The sequence below is a fragment of the Melanerpes formicivorus genome, unplaced genomic scaffold (genome assembly GCF_026170545.1).
Source record: "Melanerpes formicivorus ecotype bairdi unplaced genomic scaffold, bMelFor1.0.p_v2 SCAF_27, whole genome shotgun sequence".
Lineage (NCBI taxonomy): Eukaryota > Metazoa > Chordata > Aves > Piciformes > Picidae > Melanerpes > Melanerpes formicivorus.
In genome coordinates, this window is record NW_027142379.1 from 10,684,724 (window position 1) to 10,712,050 (window position 27,327).

At 46.7% G+C, this 27,327-nt stretch overlaps 1 protein-coding gene across 1 annotated transcript in view; it reads right to left on the reverse strand.

The window, feature by feature from the left end:
• TTC29 (tetratricopeptide repeat domain 29) overlaps positions 1 to 27,327 on the reverse strand; it is a 168,619-nt gene that overhangs the window by 113,711 nt on the left and 27,581 nt on the right. The window contains exon 5 of the mRNA XM_068154101.1: positions 20,168 to 20,353. Within this exon, the coding sequence (XP_068010202.1) occupies positions 20,168 to 20,353 (186 nt within the window). The remainder of the gene's footprint in view (positions 1 to 20,167; positions 20,354 to 27,327) is intronic.

The window sequence follows — 27,327 nt, forward strand, 5'->3', positions numbered from 1 at the left end:
AAAAAAAAAATAAAATTATTTGCCTCTCTACTTCCAAGCTGACTCCAGATTGTTGATTAGTGCATTTGCTCCTTACCTTTTTTTTCCCTCCTCTCCCTGTTTGGAGGGAGGAGGTGGGGGGGAAGTGGGGAAGAGATTCTCAGCCTTTTCCCCATTTGAGCTTTTAACTCTCAGTTAAGGCTCAAACCACTACAGATGTGTTCCTGTGTGATCTGCTCTAGGTGACCCTGCTCTGGCAGGGGGGTTGGACTGGCTGAGTTTTCAAGGTCTCTTCCAGCCCCTAGCATTCTGTGGTTCTGTGTAATAGATGCTTTAGAATAACAGAGTCTGATTCTTCTGTAACTCAAAAATAAGTCAAGAAGGGAAGAAGCAACCAAGTGAAGAGTATCACCTGGATGCATAACGAAGCTGAACACTGCACCTGAGTTCTTTCCAACACTCTATAACACAACCTCTTAATGAGACATCATTTAAGTAAATAACCTGTGCAACCTTCAGAACTGTTGTTTAGATTGTTAGAACTATCAGCTATGATAATTCTTACCCATGCCTCCTCACTTGCAGTATTCCCTTGAGAAAGCTTCTGTCAGAGCAGAAATTGAGCTCATATATTCCACGTACCCCACAGTTCTTAAGAGTTGACCTAACCATGAGAGCTGTGACCTGACACCTTTTTTATTTTGGCCAGATCTCAGTGAAACCTCTTTAGAAACAATCCATCTGCATTGAGCTTCAAAATACAAAAGCAATATGATATATTTTTTTTTCCTGGCAGTATTCAAATGGAACTAAAGCACATTTGACTTCATTGAGCTACCAAGAAAGATTGTAATGTAAAAAACAAAAGAGTAAATTAATCTACTCACAAAAATACCAAAAAGAAGAAGCTGAGCAAAAAGCCACAAAGAAAGAAAAACAAGCCAACCAACCCACCCCCAAACCAAACAGAACAACAAAGCCAAACACCCACAACCAACCAAGCAACAAAACCTACAAGTTTCATAAAATGAGGGAGAGATGGAATTCCTGACCTGAAATCTCTTGCCTGGCTAGGAATTGCTTACTCCACCAACTCAGCAAATAGAATAGAATAGAATAGAATAGAATAGAATAGAATAGAATAGAATAGAATAGAATAGAATAGAATAGAATAGAATAGAATAGAATAGAATAGACCAAACCAGACCAGGTTGGAAGAGACCTTCAAGATCATCGCATCCAACCTATTATCCAACACCATCTAATCAACTAAATCATGGCACCAAGCACCTCATCAAGTCTCCTCCTAAACACCCCGAATGATGGTGACTCCACCACCTCCCCAGACAGCCCATTCCAATGGGCTCTCTCTGTGTAGAATTTCTTCCTAACATCCAGTCTGAACCTCCCCTGGTGCAGCTTGAGACTGTGTCCTCTTGTTCTGGTGCTGGGTGCCTGGGAGAAGAGACCAACCCCCACCTGGCTACAGCTTCCCTTCAGGTAGTTGTAGAGAGCAATAAGGTCACCCCTGAGCCTCCTCTTCTCCAGGCTAAGCAACTCCAACTCCCTCAGCCGCTCCTCATAGGGCTTGTGTTTCAAACCCCTCACCAACTTTGTTGCCCTTCTCTGGACATGTTCCAGCATCTCAACATCCTTCCTAAACTGAAGGGCCCAGAACTGGACACAGGACTCAAGGTATGGCCTAAGCAGTGCTGAGTACAGGGGCAGAATGACCTCCCTGCTCCTGCTGGCCACTCTGTTCCTGATGCAGGCCAGGATGCCACTGGCCCTCTTGGCTGCCTGGGCACACTGCTGGCTCATGTTCAGCCTACTGTCAACCACTACCCCCAGGTCCCTCTTTGCCTGGCTGCTCTCCAGCCACTCTGACCGCAGCCTGTATCACTGCCTGGGGTTGCTGTGGCCAATGTGCAGAACCTGGCACTTGGTTGCGTTCAGTCTCCTGCCCTTGGACTCTGCCCATCTGTCCAGCCTGTCGAGGTCCCTCTGCAAAGCCTCTCTACCCTCCAGCAGATCAACTCCTGCCCCCAGCTTGGAGACCTCTCACGTGCATGGAAGGTAAAATATGGAATTCACTACTCCATCCAAACAATCTGCAATCCCTTGTTCTCATTGGCAAGCAACATCTCAGCCTGTTTCTTTAATCCATAATGTTGGTGTGAACCTCAAACGTCGTGGAAGACTAATGCTTTCAGGGGAGTGGCAAGTTTATTCACTGTCACCAGCTGGTTCAGTGGGAATTGATCTGGCCAGGGCATTCCAATTTTTAAACACTGAACTGCTTCAGCTGTTAGGCACAGACATCTGTAGAGGCCAACTGACTAATCTTTAAAAGCCTCAGAAGAAAGTAATAAGCCAACGAGAGAACATTCCTGGGAGTAATTTTAACCTCACCTGAGCAGTGACAAGGTAGAGTTTTAAGTGACTGGAAGAAAAAAACAGCAAAGAAACCAAACCAACCAAGCTACCCCCAACAAACAAAATGGAAGAAAAAATACAAGAAGTAGGAAAATCACTTTGAACAGTTTGTAGAAATGTGTTTTCAATACCTCTCAGAACTCAGAGAGAAAAAGCCAAAAGATGCTTCTAGAAAGATCTGTATTTGGAAAGCCTGTTTGCAAATATTACACAAAGCAATCCAGCTGCTTTTAGCTGGCAACGCTAACAACAATTGTGCTGTCCTTTGCCCAGTGCCACGCAGAAATTAGCTCAGTATGTATGACTGGCATTTGAGAACCTCCAAACTCTCCTCCCTGTTTACAGAAGGCATCAAAGCCCAGCAACATAACTCTTACTACAGATCTACTACCACAACTAAAACATTATGATTTAACATAGCTCAGGGCACGACAAAAGAAATCACAGGATCACCAAGGTTGGAAGAGACCTCAAAGATCATCAAGTCCAACATGTCAACCAAGACCTCATGACTAAACCACGGCACCAAGTGCCATGTCCAATCCCCTCCTGAACACCTCCAGGGATGGTGTAGGGGCTCCAGAACTGGAGGCAGTACTCCAGGTGGGGTCTCTCCAGAGCTGAGCAGAGGGGGGGGGGAGGATCACCTCCCTTGACCTGCTGGCCACACATCTCTTGATGCAGCCCAGGATCTGATTGGCTTTCTGGGCTGGAAGTGCACATTGAGAGCTCCTGTTGAGCTTCTTGTCCACCAGCACCCCCAAGTCTCTCTCCTCAGGGCTGCTTTCCAGCCAGTCACTGCCCAGCCTGCATTTGTGCCTGGGATTGCCTCGACCCAGATGCAGGATCCTGCGCTTGGTCTTGCTGAACCTCATGAAGCTGTCATGGGCCCAGCTCTCCACCTTGTCCAGGTCCCTCTGGATGGCCTCCCTTCCCTCCAGCCTGTCTGCTGCACCACACAGCTTGGTGTCATCAGCAAACTTGCTGAGGGTGCACTCAATGCCACTGTCCATGTCACCCACAAAGATGTTGAACAAGCCTGGTCCCAGGACTGATCCCTGAGGGACTCTGCTTGTCCCTAGCCTCCACTGGGACATGAACCCAGTGACAGCCACCCTTTGGGTGCGGCCATCAAGCCAGTTCTGTATCCATCTAGTGATCCACCCATCAAACCCATGTGTCACCAGCTTGGAGACCAATTGGTTTTAAACAATTGGCTGAACACAAGACATCACCCTGCCCCTAACAGCACCAGATTCTAGGAACGGCTCTGATTTTTTTTCAGAGCAGCTCCATGTGCGTGCTACACTTTTTTCCCTGAGTTTTCTTAGCAGCCAAAAGAAATAAAATAAATACAAATCTCCTCATTCTAGCCAAAGAACTCAGTGTGCTTTTGCTAAACGCTGAAGAGAAACGTTTTCACATCACCTAAAACTCCCTTTACCATTCCCCTTCTTAAAACCCGCTCCAAAAATACCCATTTGTTAGATCAAAACAGAGATCAAACTAAAAGGGGATATAGATCTATATATATATATGGAGACTACTATTTTGCCCTCCCCTCCCAGCCCCTACCTTCCCCCCCCCCTTATTTTTTTTTAAGTAGAAAGATTGACTAGATATTAACACAAATGGGTTTAAATGCGGAGCTGCCATAAAAGCAGGCACATAAATGTAATTCTCCCAGCCGCTATTTTGATGCACATTTTTGATGCCATGAATATTTCATGAAATGGCCCAAACTCCAGCCATATAACATCCCTGCATTACTGATGCTTGCGCCCGTGAGCTACAAACATTAGAGGCATGATTGAGTGCATTAAAATGAACTCGTTCAGCAGTGCATTGATTACTCGAAGGAGGAAAACAAAACCCGGCCAGCGCACCCCGCGCCCAAACGCCCAGCAAGAAAGTTGCTCCCACTTAAGAGAACAGCACACCAATCTGGGGCTTTCAATACTGAAATGTACGGGGGGAGGAGGGCAAAACGTGGATAATGTGGTATTTAATGCATGAAGGCAGTGCAAAACTCACTGGAAGCTTCTATGTGCAGGCCTGACATTAATTAGGTGAGAAGGCTGGGGAAGGACTTCTCAGGGTCTCAGGTAGTGATAGGGCTAGGGGGAATGGAATGAAGCTGGAGGTGGGGGGATTCAGGCTAGATGTGAGGAAGAAGTTCTTCCCTATGAGCGTGTTGAAGCCCTGGAATGGGTTGTCCAGGGAGGTGGTCGGGACCCCGTCCCTGGAGGTGTTTAAGGCCAGGCTGGATGAGGCTCTGGGCAGCCTGATCTAGTGTGGGGTGTCCCTGCCCATGGCAGGGGGGTTGGAACTAGCTGATCCTTGTGGTCCCTTCCAACCCTGAATCATACTATAATACTATGATACTATGTTAATCAGGCCCACAGATTGCTTCCAGTAGTGTGCAGGTAATTTGAAATGTCACAAGCTGCAAAATGCAGGGAAGTGACCTGTTTGAGCTCTGTGCCTCAGCAGCACGGGGAGCATCTAATGATTCCCTTTTCTATCAGCTCGTACATTGAGCAATGAAAATTGTGGCATAGAAACAGCTCCACCAGAAGTGACAGGGCTATTAGGGACCTTTACAGAATCACTGGGGCTGGAAAAGTCCTCTGAGATCATCAAGTCCAGCCTATGACCTAACACCGCCACATCAGCTAAACCATGCCACCAAGTGTCACATCCAAGCTTTTCTTAAAGACCTCCAGCAATGGCAACTCCACCACCTCCCTGGGCAGTCCATCCCACTGCCTACTCAGCCTTTCTGTGAGGAAGTGCTTCCTAATATCCAACCTAAACCCTTTCTGTGAGGAAGTGGTGAGGGGTTTGGAGCACAAGCTCCATGAGGAGAGGCTGCAGAAGCTGGGGTTGCTTAGGCTGGAGAAGAGGAAGCTCAGGGCAGACCTTATTGCTGTCTATGACTACTTGAAGGGAGGTTGTAGCCAAGTGAGGGTTGGTCTCTTCTCCCAGGCAACCAGCACCAGAACAAGAGGACACAGTCTCAAGCTGTGCCAGGGGAGGTTTAGGCTGGATGTTAGGAAGAAGTTCTTCCCAGAAAGAGAGACTGGCCATTGCAATGTGCTTTCCAAGGAGGTGGTGGAGTCACCATCACTGAAGGTGTTTAGGAAGAGACTGGATGGGGTGCTTGGTGCCATGGTTTAGTTGATTAGATGGTGTTGGATGATAGGTTGGACTCAATGATCTCAAAGGTCTTTTCCAACCTGGTTAATTCTAATCTGTTCCATTCCTAATATCCAACATAAAACCTTTCTATGAGAAAGTGCTTGCTAATATCCAACCTAAGCCTCCCCTGACGCAACTTCGTACCATGCCCTCCTGCCACGTCAAGTTGCCTGGGAGAACAGCCTGACTCCCACCTGACTACAACTTCCTTTTAGGTAGTTGCAGAGTGTGATAAGGTGCCCTCTAAGTCTCCTCTTCTCCAGGCTGAACAGTCCCAGCTCCCTCAGCCTTTCCTCATATGACTTTCCCTCCAGCCCCCTCCCCAGTCTCATTGCTCTCCTCTGGACTTGTTCCAGCACCTAAAGATCCTACCTGAAGTGAGAGGTCCAGAGCTGCACACAGTACTCGAGGTGAGGACTCACCAGTGCTGTGCACAGGGGCAGAATTCCATCCCTAGTCCTGCTAGCCACACTATTCCTGATACAAGCCAAGATGCCATTGGCTTTCTGTACCCCCTGGGCATACTGCTGGCTCATGCTCAGCTGCTGTCATCCAGCACTCCCAGGTCCCTCTTAGCCAGGCCGCTCTCCAACCACTCATCCCTCCCCCACCATCTGCAGCACTGTAGCAGGAATTGTGTCTAATTCTAAAGTGTAAACATTTGTGGAGGACTTCAAAAAAATATCCCACTTCATCTCAGAACAGCAGTCTAAAGGAACAATAAAGCTTTATGCATATTCTATTTTAATCTGGAACTAGGACCTCGTTTGTAATCAGTTATTTTACTGTACAGCACCGACATCCAATCTGCTTGGAGCAATAGTTAATGGTAGCAAAAGGAGAGGAAAAAAAAAGGGAAAGGTTATTACTACTTTGAAATTATATAGGCTTTCACATCAGCTTAACTGCTTGAACTACTTCTATTACTTTCAGTTTCCTACTTTCAGGTATCATAGTATCAGTCAGGGTTGGAAGGTATTACAAGGATCATCTAGTTCCAACCCCCCTGCCATGGGCAGGGACACCCCACACTAGAGCAGGCTGCCCACAGCCTCATCCAGCCTGGGCTTAAACACCTCCAGGGATGGGGCCTCAACCACCTCCCTGGACAACCCATTCCAGGGCTTCACCACTCTCATGGGGAAGAACTTCCCCCTCACCTCCAGCCTGAATCTCCCCACCTCCAGCTTCATTCCATTCCCCCTAGTCCTATCACTGCCTGACATCCTGAGCAGTCCCTCCCCAGCCTTCCTGTAGGCCCCCTTCAGATACTGGAAGGCCACAATGAGGTCACCTGGGAGCCTTCTGTTCTCCAGACTGAACAGCCCCAACTCCTTCAGTCTGTCCTCACAGGAGAGGTGCTCCAGCCCTCTGATCATCCTCCTGGCCCTTCTCTGGACACCTTCCAGCACCTTCATATCCCTCTTGTCATAGGGGCTCCAGAACTGGAGGCAGTACTCCAGGTGGGGTCTCACCAGAGCTGAGTAGAGGGGGAGGATCACCTCCCTTGACCTGCTGGCCACACTTCTCCTGATGCAGCCCAATAATGATAACAGTTTCATGATGAAACAGTTAAGAATCTGTCCCAGTTTCCAACATGGGCCAATACCTACAGGTAGGTGTATATGGGCTCTAACATCTGTAAGTCATTAACAAAGATGTGTTGGGAGGCAGAAGGAAAAAAACTCATAAGTATCACAAAACAAGAGGTTTCATTCAGTAAGTGACTGAACCATCTTGGACTCCTGAGACCAAATCAATTGTGCAGAGAGGCCGAGTGAGCTGGGATTGTTTAGCCTGGAGAAGAGGAGGCTCAGGGCAGATCTTATTGCTGTCTACAACTACCTGAAGGGTGGTTGTAGCCAGGAGGGGGTTGGTCTCTTCTCCCAGGCAACCAGCACCAGAACAAGAGGACACAGTCTCAAGCTTGCCATGGTTTAGTTGATTAGGTGGGTTGGATTGGTTGACGGGTTGGACACGATGACCTTCAAGGTCTCTTCCAATCTGGTTTATTCTATGTATTCTAAGCTGTGCCAGGGGAAGTTTAGGCTCAAGGTGAGGAGAAGTTCTTCACAGAGAGAGTTGTTAGCCATTGGAATGTGCTGCCCAGGGAGGTGGTGGAGTCACCATCCCTGAAGGTGTTCAAGAGGGGATTGGATGTGGCACTTGGTGCCATGGTTTTTAGTCATGAGGTCTTGGGTGACAGGTGCTTTCTATATGCAAAGCCTGGCTAAGAAGCAAAATGCACTCAGAAAGCTCAGAATGTAAGGCTCCAGGCTCTGGAGAAGAGCAGAAGCAATCTCACAGAGTGGGATGCTCACACTTCAGGTTTCACCAACATTTGGGTGTCTCTAGGCTCATACCCCCATGAGGGGGGGGGGGGGGGGGGAAGCTGAAAATGCAGTGGTGAATAGTGAAGCATGGCACATGCTTTGCAGTTCTGTTTTGCAGGACTGGAGGGCTTTTGTAGCTCAATAGAGCCAACTGAATAGAAGTTCTATTACTATTTAATCTGAAAGAATAATATGATCATTATCTTTCAAATAGAGAAAGTGACACTGCAGCAGATTAGTTTTGCTAAATCACTTCTTTTTTTGCCAACTCATGTCAAATGCTTGCCTTGGTTTAAATAATCTTTTGACAGTGATTACATTTGATTCAGATTCTGCCCTATTCCCCTTTTGCCAGCTCCCAGCATTAGGTTTAGTATCAGATGCAATGCCCTAGTACTACAGCTGTGCTGCTGTGTGGATAATCTCCTCCAGAGCCATGCTTTGAGTAGCAGGTTGGACTAATGACCTGCTGAGGTCCCATCCAACTTCAATTGTTCTAAGGAGAGTAAGGTACATTCTGATTCATAGCTTCACAACGTTTGATTTACCTAGGACTTCTACAGACTGTTGATGTCTGAGCACACTCAACCACTCAACCCCCTCAGCTCTCAGTCTCTCTGACAAGGCACCGCTGGAAAAAACTACTTCCTTTATCAATTACTGCAAGGAAATGCTACCTCCAGGAAAGTTTGTTTATAAGTATCTGAGGGCTGGGGGTCAAGAGGGAGGGGACAGGCTCTGCTCAGTTGCACCCTGGAGACCTTACTGCTGTCTACAATTACCTGAAGAGTGGTTGTGGCCAGAGGGAAGTTGATCTCTTCTCCCAGGCAACCAGCACCAGAACAAGAGGCCACAGTCTCAAGCTGTGCCAGGGGAAGTTTAGGCTGAAGGTGAGTAGAAAGCTCTTCACTGAGAGAGTCATTAGCCATTGATGTGCTGCTCAGGGAGGTGATGGAGTCACCATCCCTGGAGGTGTTCAAGAGGGGATTGGATGTGGCACTTGGTGCCATGGTTTAGTCATGAGGTCTGTGGTGATGGGTTGGACTTGATGATCTTTGAGGTCTCTTCCAACCTTGGTGATTCTGTGATAGGACAAGGCATCAGGGATATAAACCACAGCATAGGAGTTTCCACCTCAACATGAGGAGGAACTTCCTCACTGTGAGGCTCACAGAGCACTGGAACAGGCTGCCCAGAGAGGTTGTGGAGTCTCCATCTCTGGAACCTTTCAAGCCCCATCTGGATGTGTTCTTCTGTGCCCCATGCTGGATTCTATGGTTCTGCTCTGGCAGGGAGATTGGACTCAAGCTCTGGAAGTCCCTTCCAACCCCTAACATCCTGTGTTCCTGTGACAACCGCTGGTTTGGCTGCAGCAGTCCAAGACCTTCCTTGCAAGGTTTTGAAGCAAGAGGGGAAAAACAATATTAAAAATAACAAAATTAAAACCAGTTAGTGAGCTGGCAGCTTTGAATGGAGCTTTAGCTCAGTACCACTCATTAAGCAGTAAATAATTAAAATACTCTGGATAAGACAGGTAAAAATACAAGCAGCAATGTCAGTAATAGACATGAAAGAGAAGGGAGGGGGGAGGGAAAAAGAAGAGAGGGGGGAAGAAGAATTTAAAAAAGCAAAGAAATAATTCATTTGAAGCTTTAATAAAGTTTCATTTGCAGTCTTGTTTAAAGATATATCAGACTTTAGGGATGTAACCTAATTACATTTTTATTCTAAGTTCTATTCAAAGACCTTGGACTTTGAATCTTTAACACAGATCAAACATAGTATAATTTACTCATGGCTATCAATACTTTAAAGAGATCTCTTCATTAAATGTCACAGTCCTATGAAGGTCCCCATAAAGGAAACAGAGTAACATTCCAGACCAAGAAAACCCACATTAACAGGATTCTTACAGGAGTGTGTATACAAACATTTCTGGCCTGCATTAGGAGTAGTGTGGCCAGCAGGAGCAGGGAAGTCATTGTGCCCCTGTACTCTGCATTGGTTAGGCCACAGCTTGAGTCCTGTGTCCAGTTCTGGGCCCCTCAGTTTAAGAAGGACATTGAGAGACTTGAAGGTGTCCAGAGAAGGGCAACAAGGCTGGGGAGAGGCCTTAAGCACAGCCCTATGAGGAGAGGCTGAGGGAGCTGGGGTTGTTTAGCCTGGAGAAGAGGAGGCTCAGGGTGACCTCATTGCCCTCTACAACTACCTGAAGGGAGGCTGTAACCAGGAAGGGGTTGGTCTCTTCTCCCAGGCAACCAGCACCAGAACAAGGGGACACAGTCTCAAGCTGTGCCAGGGGAGGTTTAGGCTGGAGGGGAGGAGAAAGTTCTTCACCAAGCGAGTCATTCGTCATTGGAATGTGCTGCCCAGGGAGGTGGTGGAGTCCCCATCCCTGGAGGTGTTCAAGAGGAGATTGGCTGTGGCACTTGGTGCCATGGTCTAGTCATGGGGTCTATGTTGATAGGTTGGACTTGATGATCCTCGAGGTCCTTTCCAACCTAAGTTACACTGTGAGACTGTGATACTGTGATTTCCCTCCAGTGCTGCACATTGAATGGACATTGAACAACTCTAAAATACTTCTGCTACAATGGCTTCCAGAGGTCAGGGGAAGCAACAGCAACACTTGATCAGTGATGTTGTGATCTGTTTGAAAGTTAACTTTGCAGTCAAGAAATATCCAAGAATGGGAACTAATGTACAGTACCTTGAGTACTGTGCCCAGTTCTGAGCTCCTCAATTTAAGAAGGACATTGTACAGAGAAGGGCAATGAGGCTGGGGAGAGGTCTCGAGCACAGCCCTGTGAGGAGAAGCTGAGGGAGCTGGGGGTGTTTAACCTGGAGAAGAGGAGACTCAGAGGAGACCTTATCACAGTATGACTAAGGTTGGAAGAGACCTCAAAGATCATCAAGTCCAACCTGTCACCACAGACCTCATGACTAGACAATGGCACCAAGTGCCACGGCCAATCTCCTCTTGAACATCTCCAGGGACGGTGACTCCACCACCTTCCTGGGCAGCACATCCCAATGACGAAGAACTTGCTCAGTGAAGAACTTTCTCCTCACCTCGAGTCTGCTTCTCTCTACAACTACCTGAAAGGGGGTTGTAGGGAGGTGGGGGGTTGGTCTCTTCTCCTAAGGAACCAGCACCAGAACAAGAGGACACAGTCTCAAGCTGCACCAGGGGAACTTGAGGCTCAAGGTGAGGAGAAAGTTCTTCCCAGAAAGAGTAACTGGCCACTGGAATGAACTGCCCAGGGAGGTGGTGGAGTCCCCATCCCTGGAGGTGTTCAAAACAAGGCTTGGATGTGGCCCTTGGAGCCATGATTTAGTTGTCAGGAGGTGTTTGGTATTAAGTAATAGGATGGACTTGATCTCTGAGGTCTTTTCCAGCCTGGTTGATTCTATGATTATTTTCCTTTTGCTTTAAGTCAAAGCTTTTAAGTAAAACACCAATTCCAAAGTTTAGAAATAGCTCTTATGCACTGCTGTGAGTATTTCTGAAGAGCTTCTCATTAGAAAGTAAGACTACAGCCCTATCCCCAGGTGTTATAATCAGACCCAAAACATTTTCCACATGAACAATTAGGCTTGGAAAGTGGCAGTGAAGGTACAAGGAAGAAGGAGGCTTTTATCAAGCCTGCTTACTTCTTCCTAGTGTAAAGAATGTTATTAACTCTCTGTGATTAATAATAAGTCTTGGTTTAAATCAACTGAAGAACAACCAAAGTTCTTCCTTTTCACGGTATCTTTTCCAGAAGTGAAAATAAGAACCCCACAGTATTCTGCCTGAGTTCTTATTCAAAACATCTTCATTGCCTACTAGCACCTCCTAAAAATAACAACTCTACAGAGATGTTTATGAGCTCAACAGGCCCTTTTTGCTTTTGTGTTGCATGTTCAGATGTTTTTTTAGGCTTTAAGGCTACTCTTATTTAGACTGTAAACACCTAAGTCCTGTAACATCAATTCAGTACAGTACCTGCTAATTCATAGTATCATAGTATCACTCACGGTTGCAAGGGACCACAAGGATCATCCAGTTCCAACCCCCCTGCCATGGGCAGGGACACCCCACACTAGATCAGGCTGCCCAGAGCCTCATCCAGCCTGGGCTTAAACACCTCCAGGGAAGAGGCCCCAACCACCTCCCTGGACAACCCATTCCAGGGCTTCGACACACATAGGGAAGAACTTCTTTCTCACCTTCAGCCTGAATCTCCCCACCTTCAGCTTCATTCCATTCCCCTTAGTCCTATCACTACCAGATGTCCTGAGAAGTCCCTCCCCAGCCTTCCTGTAGGCCCCCTTCAGATCCTGGAAGGCCACAATGAGGTCACCTCAGAGCCTTCTCTTCTCCAGACTAAACAGCCCCAACTCTTTCAGTCTGTCCTCATAGGAGAGGTGCTCCAGCCCTCTGATCATCCTCGTGGCCCTTCTCTGGACACATCCCAGCACCTCCATATCCCTCTGCAACAACCTGCACCAATCCTGTGAAAAGGTGTCATCACTTATTTGGGAGCTACAGTCTGAACCTGCATAAGGATGAGGTCAATTATTAAGTAAGCCTTTTAAATCTGTCCTTCCAAAAAATCCATCTGGATTTGTGGCTGCTTCTGCCTGCAGGTGACTGACAGAGAGAAGCCTTGCCTCCGAAGACTTCATCTCCAAGCAATTTGATGCTTAAATGTTTTAAATGATACTCTACCATCAACTTTTCCCCAGCCATGTATTCAGTTCTTCAGCAACCAGGAAAAAAGTGACTGTAACTGCTTTGTGAAATGGTGTAAGTGCAGAAGAACAAGGAAGAGTTAGCTTCAGCTGCTCTGATGAAAATCAATAATCCATTTTAGGTTGGACCAGTGTGAACACAACAGTAAGACGACCACTAGATACTGGTTTATACACTTCATGGTGGGAGCATAGCACTAAATAACGAGGCTGCATGCTCAAATGCATCAATGGTGCTATCAGTAACACTTCTGCTCTCCACAGGTAGGAAGGAAGGAACTCACTGCCCTGCACAAATGCTATCCCACTGCCTTACTTGCCTGTTGCTTCTGATTTTGCAATCAGGTTGTAAAAAAAGCACTTCTCAGGTCTATAGTGCAAAATGCCATTGTGCTGTAAGTGTGCTTGGCAGACTTGCACCACAGACAAAGTTCATTCATCATCATCATTCAGTATTCCTAAGGTTGGAAGAGACCCCAAAGATCATCGAGTCCAACCTGTCACCACAGACCTCATGACTAGAGTAGGGAGGACACTACTGCCCACTGCAGGCTTGAACTCACGACCTTCCCATTAAGGGTCTGATGTGCTACCAACTGAGCTACCTGAAGTTTAGAATAAACTTTATTTAGAATAAACCAAACCAGGTTGGAAGAGACCTTCAAGATCATCACGTCCAACCCATCAACCAATCCAACCCACCCAAACAGCTAACCCATGGCACCAAGCACCCCATCAAGTCTCCTCCTCAAGTCTCCTCAATGCAACAGATGCATGTGGTCCATGCCTCTCACAGGTGAATATTATTCTGGCTGTACTTAGGAATTGCTGTCTACAACTACCTGAAGGGAAGTTGTAGCCAGGTGGGGGTTGGTCTCGTCTCCCAGGCAACCAGCACCAGAACAAGAGGACAAAGCCTCAAGCTGCACCAGGGGAAGTTTAAGCTGGAGGTTAGGAAGAAGCTCTTCATAGAAAGAGAGATTGGCCACTGGAATGTGCTGCCCAGGGAGGTGGTGGAGTCACCATCACTGGAGGGGTTTAGGAAGAGACTGGATGGGGTGCTTGGTGCCATGGTTTAGTTGATTAGATGGTGTTGGATGATAGGTTGGACTCAATGATCCCAAAGGTTTCTTCCAACCTGGTTAATTCTATTCTAGGAATGTGCCAGCAAAAGGCACCCTGGGTTTAGGCAATTAAAGGCACAAAATTCACAGAGGAAAACATAGGAAATTTGATAGGCAACTTAAACTTTTGGCTTTTAAAACCTTTTTAGTACTTTATTTTGCAGTATTAGCATACTCTCTCTCTCTCTTTTTTTTAAATCTGAATATAAATGAGTTGTGCCTGAGGGCAAACCAGTTGGGCAAATTCTGATTAAAAGTGCAGATTTCCTCTACGTAGATCCTCATGAATGTATGCTGAGTTTCTCTCAATTATTTATACAGCAGTTTTTAATTGAAAAAACACTTGCCACAAACAATTCAAAATACAAAAATCAACAGTTTCCAGCCATGGCTTAAATAGGGACTACTCAGATGACACCAGGCTGGGGGCAGGAGTTAGAATAGAATAAACCAGGTTGGAAGAGACCTTCAACATCATCGTGTCCAACCCATCACCCAACACCATCTCATCTACTAAACCATGGCACCAAGCACCCCATCCAGTCTCCTCCTAAACACCCCCAATGGTGGCAACTCCACCACTTCCCTGGACAGCACATTCCAATGGCCAATCACTCTCTCTATGAAGAATTTCTTCCTAACATCCAGTCTCAACCGCCCTTGGTGCAGCTTGAGACTGTGTTCTCTCGTTCTGCCTCTGCTTGCCTTGGAGAAGACACCAACCCCCACCTGGCTACAACCTCCCTTCAGGGAGTTGTAGAGAGCAAGAAGGTCTGCCCTGAGCTTCCTCTTCTCCAGGCTAAGCAACCCCAGCTCCCTCAGCCCCTCCTCACAGGGCTGTGCTCCAGGCCCCTCCCCAGCTTTGTTGCCCTTCTCTGGACACCTTCCAGCAAGTCAACATCTTTCCTAAACTAAGAGGCCCAGAACTGGACACAGGACTCAAGGTGTGGTCTAACCAGTGCTGAGTACAGGTGGATAATGACCTCCCTGCTGCTGCTAGCAACACTGTTCTTGATGCAGGCCAGGATGCTATTGGCCCTCTTGGCCCCCTGGGCACACTGCTGGCTCCTGTTCAGCTGCTCTCCACCAGTACCCCCAGGTCCCTTTCTGCCTGGCTGCTCTCAGCCACTCTGTCCCTAGCCTGTATCTCTGCCTGGGGTTGTTGTGGCCAGTTCGTAGAGTCTGGCACTTGGATGTGTTCAATCTCATGCCCTTGGACTCTGCCCCTCTGTCCAGCCTATTGAGGTCCCTCCACAGAGCTCTGCGACCCTCTAACACAGCAACACCTGCCCCCAGCTTGGTGTCGTCTGCTCTGACTGAAAAGCAAGAGAGGCTGAACATTGATTATAACCAAGGCAGAACTGGATTAGGAGAGAACACTTCACAATCCTTCATTAATTTTCAGACTATGGCAGATTTTTTTAAATGTCCCAGGTTGTTTTAGGAATCATAGAATCAGGGTTGGGAGGGACCACAAGGATCATAGAGTTCTAACCCCCCTGCCATGGCCAGGGACACCTCACACTAGATCAGGCTGCCCAGAACCTCATCCAGCCTGGCCTAAACACCTCCAGGGACAGGGCCCCAACCACCTCCCTGGACAACCCATTCCAGGGCTGCACCACTCTCACGGTGAAGAACTTCCTCCTCACCTCCAGCCTGAATCTCCCCACCTCCAGCTTCATTCCATTCCCCCTAGTTCTATCACTACCTGATATCCTAAAGAACTAAGGAGACTTGAAATCCAAACATAAAGGCAGGCAAAGTTTGGTTTAGGATGAGCTGTGTGCATTCGGAATCGGCGCTGAGGTATCTAACATCGCTGTTTGCTTTTCATTCTGCCCTTTTCTCTTGCTGGTTTTGCCAGCCTTGAGCCTTTCCAGTCTGTAAGCATTTCAGAAAAAGTATTAGCTCCACTTCTGTTGATCCTTATGTGCTAGCAGAGTATAAATCTGATGACTAATTCAAAGGCCCCGCTGCATTGAGATTAATGGCACAATTCTCACATCTCACAGCCCTCACACCAAGGCATGTGCAGTTGCTGGCATGGCTCTGATTTACATTTGGAATTCACTGTGAAGGTTTTATTCATTGGACTCCAGTGTGGTATTTGACATGCTTCCTCAAAACTAATTATTTAAGTGTATGCAGAAATGTTTCCAAGCACTGCCAGAGGTATGGGAACATGCATCTATCCTAGGAAACCCACTTGTCCTTCAAAAGGGTGTCTCTGCTTGCAAAGTGCCTGTTGGGACAGATCCTTGCACCACTCCTAATTACCAAACTGTGCCCATGAACAACTGCAGGGCAGGAAAGTTTGTTAGCACAAGTCAAAAATTGGGCTACATCTGGAATACCGTGTACAGTTCTGGGCTCCACAGCTCAAGAACCAGCACCAGAACAAGAGGATACAGTCTCAAACTGCACCAGGGGTAGTTTAGGCTCAAGATGAGGAGAAAGTTCTCCACAGAGAGAGTTATTAGCCATTGGAATGGGCTGCCCAGGGAGGTGGTGGAGTCCCCATCCCTGGAGGTGTTCAGGAGGGGATTGGACGTGGCACTTGGTGCCATGGTGTAGTAGTCTTGAGGTCTTGGGTGACAAGTTGGACTTGATGATCTTTGGGGTAATTTCCAACATTATTGATTCTATGATGATTCTAAGAGGCACAGGGAACTATTGGAGAGAGTTTCATGGAGGGCTACAAGGATGATTAAAGGACTTGAGCATCTCTCTTACAAGGAAAGACTGAGAGACCTGGAGTCCTTTAGCCTGGAGAAGAGAAGGCTGAGATATCTGAAGGAGGGCTGTCAGGAAGATGGAGCCAGTCTCTTTTCAGTGATAGGATGAGGAGCAATGGATGTAAACTCAGTCACAAGAAATTCCATCTCAACATGAGATAAAACTTTTTTTACTGTGAGGGTGATGGAGCCCAGGAATGGGCTGCCCAGAGGGTAGTATCCTTCTCTAGATATCTTCAAAACCCACCTGGATGTGCTCCTGTGTGATCTGCCCTAAATGGCCCTGCTTTGCAGGGGGTTTGGAGGTCCCTTCCAACCCCTAGCATTCTAGGACTCTAACTTGCACTAACTTGTGCTTCAAAGCTCACAGACATTCCCACACACAGCTATATTTCCTTGTTTAGGAAAGTGGTGACGGCCTGTGAAATGTCTGCCTGGGCTACTGATGTCTGAAAGGTTAGTGTTGAGATCCTTGCATCACCTGAGGTTAATATATATATATATAAGAATAATAACAATGTGGTGATGGTTTTGTTGCTTCCTTCAGAGTTCTTGAGTTCATAGAGCACTCAGAGTCACTCTTCCTGCTCCATTGTCCCACAGACAATATGCCCCTACCCTCTCTTTTTACAAAAGTGAGCCTTGAGGCAAGAAGAGTAATGCCTCTGTATTAAAACACCACCATCAAATGTGTTAATTAATCATCTTCAGGCTTCTGTCACTGCAAGACAGACAGGTAATGCTGGATTTGATGTGAGGAAAAAGAGAGCAATTAAAAGATGACATAGCTTTTTCAATGTGCATCAAGTGACATCAGCAGGTCAACAGCTGTGAGAAAGCCACTAATACAGCAATAAAACAATTTATCACTAGTCCTAAAGAAAGACAATCTAAAGAGTGAGCACAGCCAATTGAACAGGACCATAACCTTGGGTGACAGGTGGGACTTGATCATCTTAGAGGTCTTTTCCAACCTTGTTGACTCTATGATACAAGAATAAATGAGCAGCATCTCATTCAGGCGACTTGGAAGCATAGACCTTATTTTACAAGCAGAGTTTCAAGAGGTTAAAAAAAAAATCTCATTCTGCAGAGAGCTGCCACTAAACCAACATTTGCTCCAAGCAGAAAGTTCCATTTGTATCTGTAGCAGGCTACTCTATTATTGTTTTCATACCCTTACATACCCACAGTCCATAATCGCCTGCATCCAAACATCACGACTGAAGCCTGCACTGCCAACACCTCAAATATTTAGCTTTGAAGATTAATGAACATCAGCTTATATCCAGCCTTTAGGACAGAGACCAGGCTGAAAGTCAAAGAACTTTAAATTTGATTACACAAAAATTACCCAGCAAATGTATTGATTTGCTTCCGAGGCAGACAATCCTTACAAGCACTTGTTTAACTTTACCTTCCCAGGCAATCAGTCCTAAGCACACACAGACAGCTTCCACCCACAAGTAATGAAATGTACACTGCTGGGTGAGAGAACTGGTACAAGATGTTTACATCCAGAAAAAGAATCACAGAATGCCAGGGGCCAGAGGGGACCTTGAAAGCTCAGCCAGTCCAAACCCCCCTGCCAGAGCAGGGTCACCTAGAGCAGATCACACAGGAACACATCCAGGCAGGGTTTGAATATCTCCAGAGGGAGACGCCACACCCCCCCGGGCAGCCTGTTCCAGTGTTCTCTCACTTTCACAGGGGAAAAAAAAATTGTCCTCATGTTTCCATGGAACTTCCTATGCCTCAAGCTCCACCACTGCCCCTTGTGCTGGCGTTGGGCATCACCCAGCAGAGCCTGGCTCCAGCCTCTGGGCACTCACCCTTTATGTATTTATAAACATGAATGAGGTCACCTCTCAGTCTCATCCTCTCCAAGCTGAGCAGCCCTCAGCTCCTTTAGGCTGCCCTTATAAGGAAGATGTTCCACTCCCTTAATCAATCATCTTTGTGGCTCTGCACTGGACTATTTCAAGCAGTTCCCTGAGGTCCTTGAACTGAGGGGCCCAGAACTGGACACAATACTCCAGATGCAGCCTCCCCAGGGCAGAGTAGAGGGGAAGGAAAACCTCTCTCAAGCTACTAACCACAACACTTCTAATTCACCCCAGGAGCCATTGGCCTTCTTGGCCACATGAGCACATTGCATTCTTCTCCATGAGCATGGTGAGGCAGTGGAACAGGTTGCTCCAAGGCTCCACAACCAGGGGCCAGTTTTTGAAGGACACAAAAGCACAGGCTGTTTTACCCAAGTGTAAACTGGAGGCAGGACTGAAGTGGATTCCGTGTCTGTAACTACAGTTTGTGACACATGTAAAGAGAGGTCTGAAGAACCTCATCTGCCTCATCAGGCTGGACAGATGGGCAGAGTCCAAGGACATGAGATTGAACATATCCAAGTGCCAGGTTCTACACATTGGCCACAACAACCCCAGGCAGTGCTACAGGCTGGGGTCAGAGTGGCTGAGAGCAGCCAGACAGATAGGGACCTGGGGGTACTGGTTGATAGTATGAACATGAGCCAGCAGTGTGTCCAGGTAGCCAAGAGGGCCAATGGCATCCTGGCCTGCATAAGGAACAGTGTGGCCAGCAGCAGCAGGGAGGTCATTATCCACCTGTGCTCAGCACTGGTTAGGCCACACCTTGAGTCTTGTGTCTAGTTCTGGGCCCCTCAGTTTAGGAAAGATGTTGAGTTGCTGGAAGGTGTCCAGAGTTTGGAGCACAGCCCTGTGAGGAGAGGCTGAGAGAGCTGGGGTTGTTTAGCCTGGAGAAGAGGAGGCTCAGGGGAGACCTTCTTGCTCTCTACAACTACATGAATGGAGGTTGTAGCCAGGTGGGGGTTGGTCTCTTCTCCCAGACACCCAGCATGAGAACAAGAGGACACAGTCTGAAGCTGTGCCAGGGGAGGTTTAGGCTGGATGTTAGGAAGAAATTCTTCATAGAGAGAGATTTGCCATTGGAATGTGCTGCCCAGGGAGGTGGTGGAGTCACCATCATTGGGGGTGTTTAGGAATAGACTGGATGGGGAGCCTGGTGTCATGGTTTAGTTGATTAGATAGTGTTGGATGATAGGTTGGACTCAATCTCAAAGGTCTCTTCCAACCTGGTCTATTCCATCATTGTCATCAGGACCCCATTTCCCCAAGGAGAAGGGCTGAAAGTCAGACTAACATCAGACACCTGTGGCCCAAAGCAGCATTGCCAGTCTCAAAAACAAGCAGAAGGAAATAAGGTCAAACCCGAAGAACCTTTGTGCTGAAAAAATGCTTTCTTCAAACTTTTGGTTTGGTTTTTCACCTGACAGTGCTTTCAACTCTAGGTGGAATGGCAGAAGAAACAGGTGCCTGAAGGATTTTAGATTGCACAGTATCACAGAACATTAGAGGCTGGAAGGGACCTCCAGAGATCATTGGGTCCAACCCCCCCATGCCAAAACAGGGCCAGCATCACCTAGGGTCTTCCTAACCCCTGCTGCAAAAGTTGAAGTTGCAACAACTACAAAAAATTCCTTGTGAATTACAGCTGCAAATCCATTTTGTGTTGAAACACTGTGCCAGATATGATTGTCCCAATGCTGCTACAACACAGCTTTGTGATCTCACTGACTTACCTTGTTCCTCACAGATGAGGCCCATGTTTACATGTGCTTGTGCCTCTCTTTTCCCACCATCTATTTTGACTCGCTGGGCAGTGTTAAAGCATTGCTCATAGAAATAATGACTTAACCATTTGTCCTCAGTCTCAGTGAAATAGCAGGCCAGCTGCAGCTGGTTGTCATACACCTCCTCATAGAGCCCTTCAAAAAAACCAAAAGTTACAATAAAAATCCAAAATCAGCAGCACCTGTCAGGAATCTTACCTACTATTAACAGCCACACAATGAAAATGAAGAGCTACTTCTATTTCCAACACTCAAACACCATCATGTTCTGCTACATGCCCACTCAAGAAATATAAGGGTAGAATAGAATAAACAAGGTTGGAAGAGACCTTCAAGATTATTGAGTCCAACCTAGCACCCAACACCATCTAATCAACCAAACCATGGCACCAAGCACCCCATCCAGGCTCTTCCTGAACACCTCCAGTGATAGTGACTCCACCACCTCCCTGGGCAGCACATTTCAATGGGCCATCTCTCTTTCTACGAAGAATTTCTTCCTACCATCCAGCCTAAACCTCTGGACACATTCAAAACCCACCTGGATGCATTCCTGTGCAGAGTACCCTGGGTGATCCTGCTTTGGCAGGGGAGTTGGAATGGATGATGTTGACTTGCTGGAACTTGACCAAAGGGCGGCAGCAAAGATGGGGAGGGCTTTGGAGAACAAGCCCTGTGAGGAGAGTCTGAGGGAGCTGGGGTTGCTTAGCCTGGATAAGAGAAGGCTCAGGGGAGACCTTCTTGCTCTCTCCAATTCCCTGCAGGGAGGTTGGAGCCAGGTGGGGGTTGGTCTCTTCTCCCAGGCCCCCAGCAGCAGAACAAGAGGACACAGTCTCAAGCTGCACCAGGGGAGGTTCAGGCTGGATGTTAGGAAGATGTTCTTCATAGAAAGAGAGATTGGCCATTGGAATGTGCTGCCCAGGGAGGTGGTGGAGTCACCATCCCTCGAGGTGTTTGAGACTTGATGGGGCACTTGGTGCCATGGTTTAGTTGATTAGATGGTGTTGGGTGATAGGTTGGACTCAATGATCTCAAAGGTCTCCACCAACCTGGTTAATTCTATTCTATCTTTGGAGGTTCTCTCCAACCTCTAATTGGAGACAGTGATTTTGGGTACCTCTATTCAGAACACCCAGGAGTGTATATCATGTGAAGTTCACTTATACATTGGGAATTAAGACTATATTGGTACAACAGCCTGATAAAAATCTCTGCAAACGATACTGGAATGGAATTAACAGACCTGGTTTGGGCTTAATATACACCCATCTGAGTCTGCACACACAAGCATGTATGTGAGCACATCTATACACATGTACAGATAAAGGCAAGACAGATTGGGATGTCTCCAAGCTCACTGATATAGATATAAGTTACCTAGCATCCTTTATTCTCAATGAGCAAAGCTTGATTATGATCTCTCTCATCCCAACTTAAAAGATCTACTGCGGCACAAAGGAGTACTTTTAAAGATGACCTCAGAAGTCAAAGGCAGAGGTTCCTATGACAATTCCAAGTACATAAATAGCCCCACAAAGAGAGAAATACAAAATGTGATTATAACCACTAAGGTAAAGACAACAACACACATTGTGTGTAGATTACAGCTGAGCAAAAAGGAGCTTGGGAGACAGCAGAGGAGGCACACAAATGGTTACGACACAGTAAGAGGGAAGATAATTGGATTGTCATCGGGGGAGAGCACCAGATACAGATTTGTTGCCTTTGAAATCTTTGCTATAAAGTATCAAGGCACTAATGCTACATAAAATTAGGCAAATAACTTCAGGTAGTGCCCCACAAACCTCAAGGGATGGAGCTGACCTGAGGCGAACTATTGCTACTGCCACAGCTTTGATTGAATGAACTTTAATGTGACCCTCTGATGACTATCCTGCTGGTGAATAACAATGAGAAGTGCACAAAGACAACCACTGCTCTCCAATTGTCTTGGGCAGTGCCTGGCCAGTTATGCTGGTCAGGGAGAGTGTGAGAGCATACAGAGCACATGCCTCCCGACACCGCCAGGTACACGAGGAGAACATTCAGTGAAGTGACAGTCTACACAAAGATGCTAAGGAAGTGGCCAGGATAGAATTTTGCCCAGTAAGGATAAAGCTTTCTAATAATAATGATCCAAGGCAAGTAACTGGTGCCCTGGGATGCTAAAGGGAGGCTCCAAGCCATTGCAATGAAGACACACTACTGACATCATTTGCCAAGAAGTGCTGCTTCTCTCAAAGTCAACAGCAATTCTACTGCTAGCTCTATTTTCACTATTCTGTTCTATTTTCAAGGTGGTTTTCCACTTCTTTCCTGGGCAGATTCACTTCACATGTTTTAAAAAGACAATTAAAAAGCCTCCTCTATCAGTCTCTAGCAACTGCTGAATTTTTCCTGTGGTACAACATCCAGCAGAGAAGAACAAACCCAGTTAGAAGACAGCATCCCTTTCCCCATCCCCCCCCCCCCCCCCAAACCAAACAGAACTACACCTCCTGATAACTAAACCATGGCTCCAAGCGCCACATCCAATCCTTTTCTGAACACCTCCAGCAGTTAGCCAAGAAGTGATTCTAAAGACTCAGCTACATTGAAGTGGCAAAAAAAATTATCTATGCAAATAGAAGCTTAAAGATTTTAATTTCCTTTCAAAATGGTTTTATCTGAGGAACAGCAAAGTTCTTGTCCTGCACTGTTAACCCAGGTAACACACCACAATAAAAAGTCTTCCCAGCTGCATTGCCTCTATCCCTACTGCTTCTCTGTGACCCATCCAGACTCACAGAGATAAATAAATTTTGTATGGGTCTCAGGCAAAAAGAATTTGGTTTAGTTGTAGGCTATGGCCATCATCCACCTGTCCACAAGGACATTTAGTTTGTAACCCACAGTGCCAGACAAGGCTGAACTGTGGCTTCAAACTCTCCCTCCTGCTAACTCTAGGCAATACTGAGTAGGGGCTAGGGAGTCATGGCTCTACAAAGGGATAGAATCACAGAATCAGCAAGGTTGGAAGAGACCTCAAAGATCATCAAGTCCAACCTGTCACCCAACACCTCATGACTAAACCATGGCATCAAGTGCCATGACCAATCCCCTTCTTGAACACCTCCACAGATGGTGACTCTACCACCTCCTTGAGCAGCACATTCCAAAGGCTAACAACTCTCTCAGTGAAGAACTTTTTCCTCACCTCCAGCCTAAACTTCTCCTGGTGCAGCTTGAGACTGTGTCCTCTTGTTCTGGTGCTGGTTGCCTGGGAGAAGAGACAAACCCCCTCCTGGCTACAACCTCCCTTCAGGTAGTTGTAGATAGCAATAAGGTCTCCCCTGAGCCTCCTCCTCTCCAGGCTAAACAACCCCAGCTCCCTCAGCCTCTCCTCATAGGGCTGTGCTCAAGGCCTCTCCCCAGCCTTGCTGCCCTTCTCTGGACATGTTCAAGTCTCTCAATGTCCTTCTTAAACTGAGGGGCCCAGAACTGTACACAGTACAACAAAAAGCCAGCACTTAAGTGCTCTGAGCAGTACCATCAGGCAGGCAGGCTATCCCAGAGCCTCAAAGGATAGCTTTCCTTTTGGAGAAAAAAACAAACCCCAAACTAACATTTCCACAGACGTGCCAAGAAACAGCTGTGAACCTCAAACGCTAAGCTGTGCTTTGGCAGCTATCCTGCATGCTACTGCGAAAAACCCTACAATTATACACATCTAAATAGCTAAACTGTCTCTTTCTCTTTTTTCTTTTTTTTTTTTTTTTTTTTTAAAGCTACTGAGACCCCAACTAGTAAAGAGAGATTTGAGGTCATGATAATGAAGGAAGATCAAGAAACAATTAGAAGCAACTTGGTTTTGTAGTCATAGAATTAGAGAATGATAGAATTGTTAGGGTTGGAAGGGACCTCAAGGATCAGCCAGTTACAACCCCCCTGCTATGGGCAGGGACACCTCACACTACAGCAGGTTGCTCACAGCCACATCCAGCCTGGCCTTAAAAACCTCCAGGGATGAGGCTTCCACCACCTCTCTGGGCAACCTGTGCCAGTCTCTCACCACCCTCATGGGGAAGAATTTCTTCCTAACATCCAATCTGAACCTACCCATTTCTAGTCCTTTTTTTTTTTCCCATTCCTCCCAGTCCTATCACTCCCTGATACCTTAAAAAGTCCCTCCCCAGCTTTCTTGTAGCCCCCTGCAGATACTGCAAGGCCACAATGAGGTCTCCTCAGATCCTTCTCTTCTCCAGACTGAACAACCCCAACTCCCCTAGTTTGTCCTCACAGCAGAGCAGCTCCAGCCCTCTGATCATCCTCACGGCCCTTCTCTGGACACTTTCCAGCACCTCCAGATCCTTCCTGTAATAGGGACTCCAGAACTGGACACAGTACTCCATGTGGGGGTCTCAGCAGAGCTGAGTAGAGGGGGTGAATCACCTCCCTCAACCTGCCGGCTATGCTTCTCTTGATGCAGCCCAGGATGCGATCGGCTTTCTGGGCTGCAAGTGCACACTGCTGGCTCCCATTGAGCTTCTCATCCAGCAAGTCAGAAACATTTACATTATTTGCATCAAAAAAAGACCAAATAGGAATGAAGTATTGCCCATATTTTTACCTCTATGTTTCAGAATAAGGCTGCACCTAGGGCAAAAAGAACTCCCTCAGCTATTTTTCTGAGAAGCTGCGAGGTTTAATACCAGCTCTCTATTTCTAAATGCTTGGGAGGGATTCACATAGAACAGCAACGAGATTAAGCTGAACAGAAAGAAAGACATTTTCTTTGCACGCTCTGCTATCAGTAACAGACAATTTAAGAAGAAAAGATCACCCCTGTATGATTTGGAGCTCCATCAAAAATGCTCCACTGAAAATGAGAACAGAACATTCAGTGGTGTCTGTAGAGGTAAACAGTCTCTACCAGGTAATGCTGATAACCAAGATATCACCATTTACAAACCCAGAAGAGAATTGCTCTTTGATGATAGCTGCAAATTATGATGGATGGAGCTGATTCTGTCCAAGCAATCAATTTATGTCCATTATTATAGTGTCCTATAACTACAAAGTATTAACAATATAAAAGATGAAAAGGATTAACATATCCCACCAGTGAGGTCTTGGGTGACAGGTTGGACTTGATGATCTTGGAGGTCTTTTCCACCCTTGTTGATTCTATAAGTATGGAAAGGGAGTTTCCTCTGTGCACTGTGGTGCCAGCCATAAAACTCTAAACTTGGGGGCAGTAGTTCTAATTTATATTAGCAATTAAGACAGCCACACTCTATGATACAAAAACATTAGGAGAGGGGAAAAAAATTGTGACAAACAAGGAAATTAGGGGCTGACACAATACATGAGGTTTTGCTTTGCACTTACCGCTTCAGGTTCAAAACCAACCCCTTGGCAAAGCTCAAATCTGTCAGAAAACTTACAGGCTAAGGAGATTTTGATTTTTACATTAATTTACTGCTGCTCTCCCTTCTTCAACACAACTGCAACCTCAGGACATCATAACTCAGATAGGCAAACTTGCAGCTAGCCTAACACCACTGATCTCTCCCACACTGTGAAAATCCCTCTTCGTCTGCAGCCCTAAACAAGGCTTTCAGCCTTTTAAGCTTTAACTGGTGGCAGCTGAAGAGCAAATGCAGGTCAGATGCTGTTGTGACTGCTGCATCATGGTGAGTTCCAGCTGAGGTGAACCGCTGAACACTTCTTAAATGGTGTCAACTGGAGTTGTCAGGAGATCATAAGCCAGAGCCCCAAGCAATTTGATTAGAATCAGAGAGTAACTGGATTAGTGGAACTACCGAATCAGTATTTGATGAGCTGTATAATTCATGTGCTATCTTCACAGCACTGCCAGCTCTAACACCTGCAACACCAATCAGCATCCACCCCTTCACATGCCAGGTGACTCAAGGCTCAGTTAACACAAATGAAAGATTTGTGCAAAGGTTTGTTCTGAAACTATGGGGGGGGGGGGGGAGGGAGTGGAAAGCTAACTATATATTCACATAGCATTTCAGCAAAGATGCTTGCTGGGTCTACTGGCACCTACTTGTTATTTTCTTTCAACAGGCAAAGTGGGAAGAAATTCTCTCCTTGAGGCAAGGTACAATCAATCAGATAACTGGTGGCACCTTGTCTTTGTGAGAGGTGAAAGGCTTGGAGAGCCCAGCACGTAAGAAATGCTGGGTTCAGTGGGAAGAATTATAGAATAGAATCATAGCATTGTTAGGGTTGGAAGGGACCTCAAGGATCATCTAGTTCCAACCCCCCTGCCACGGGCCGCTGCCTTTCATAGGGATAGAAACTGCAGAGTCAGCGGCACCTTGGCTCTCTGGGAGCGTGTTTGCCAACTCTGCTGTCACGTAGCAGTCAGTAACGCTGCAAAATATCACGCACTGAAGGAAAGCCAAATGCCCTCCTCAAGCAGCTGCAGGAAGCAGTCCATCAAGACAAGCCACATCTACTACTTTTTGAATATCAAATGTATGAATTTGAAATGTTCCTGCATTTTATCCTTAGACAACTAAGCTGCATTTATAGCACAAACGGTGAGGGGCTGCAGACAGTGGGAGAGGTTTTTGTGAAGGGGGGGAAAAAAGGGGGAGAAAAGATGTCTTTTTAGGAGAAGTTCTTCATAGAAAGAGTGATTTGTCATTGGAATGGGCTGCCCAGGGAGGTGGTGGAGTCACCATCACTGGAGGTGTTTAGAGAGAGATTGGATGGGGTGCTCGGTGCCATGGTTGAGTTGATTAGATGGTGTTGGATGATAGGCTGGACTCGATCTCAAAGGTCTCTTCAAACCTGGTCTATTCTATCCTATCCTATCCTATCCTATCCTATCCTATCCTATCCTATCCTATCCTATCCTATCCTATCCTATCCTATCCTATCCTATCCTATCCTATTCTATTCTATTCTATATTGCTGGCAGCAAACTTCTGTCATGGCAGCCTGAGTGCAAAACTTCTCTCTTGTACTCCTGTGAGCTATGGGGGTGCCCAGGCAGGTTTTAGTCACACCCCAGACGAATCTGAAGATTCCCTCCAATCATGGGCTGGCCAGACTGCCTACCTAGAATTACAGTGAATGGAAACAAACAAGCA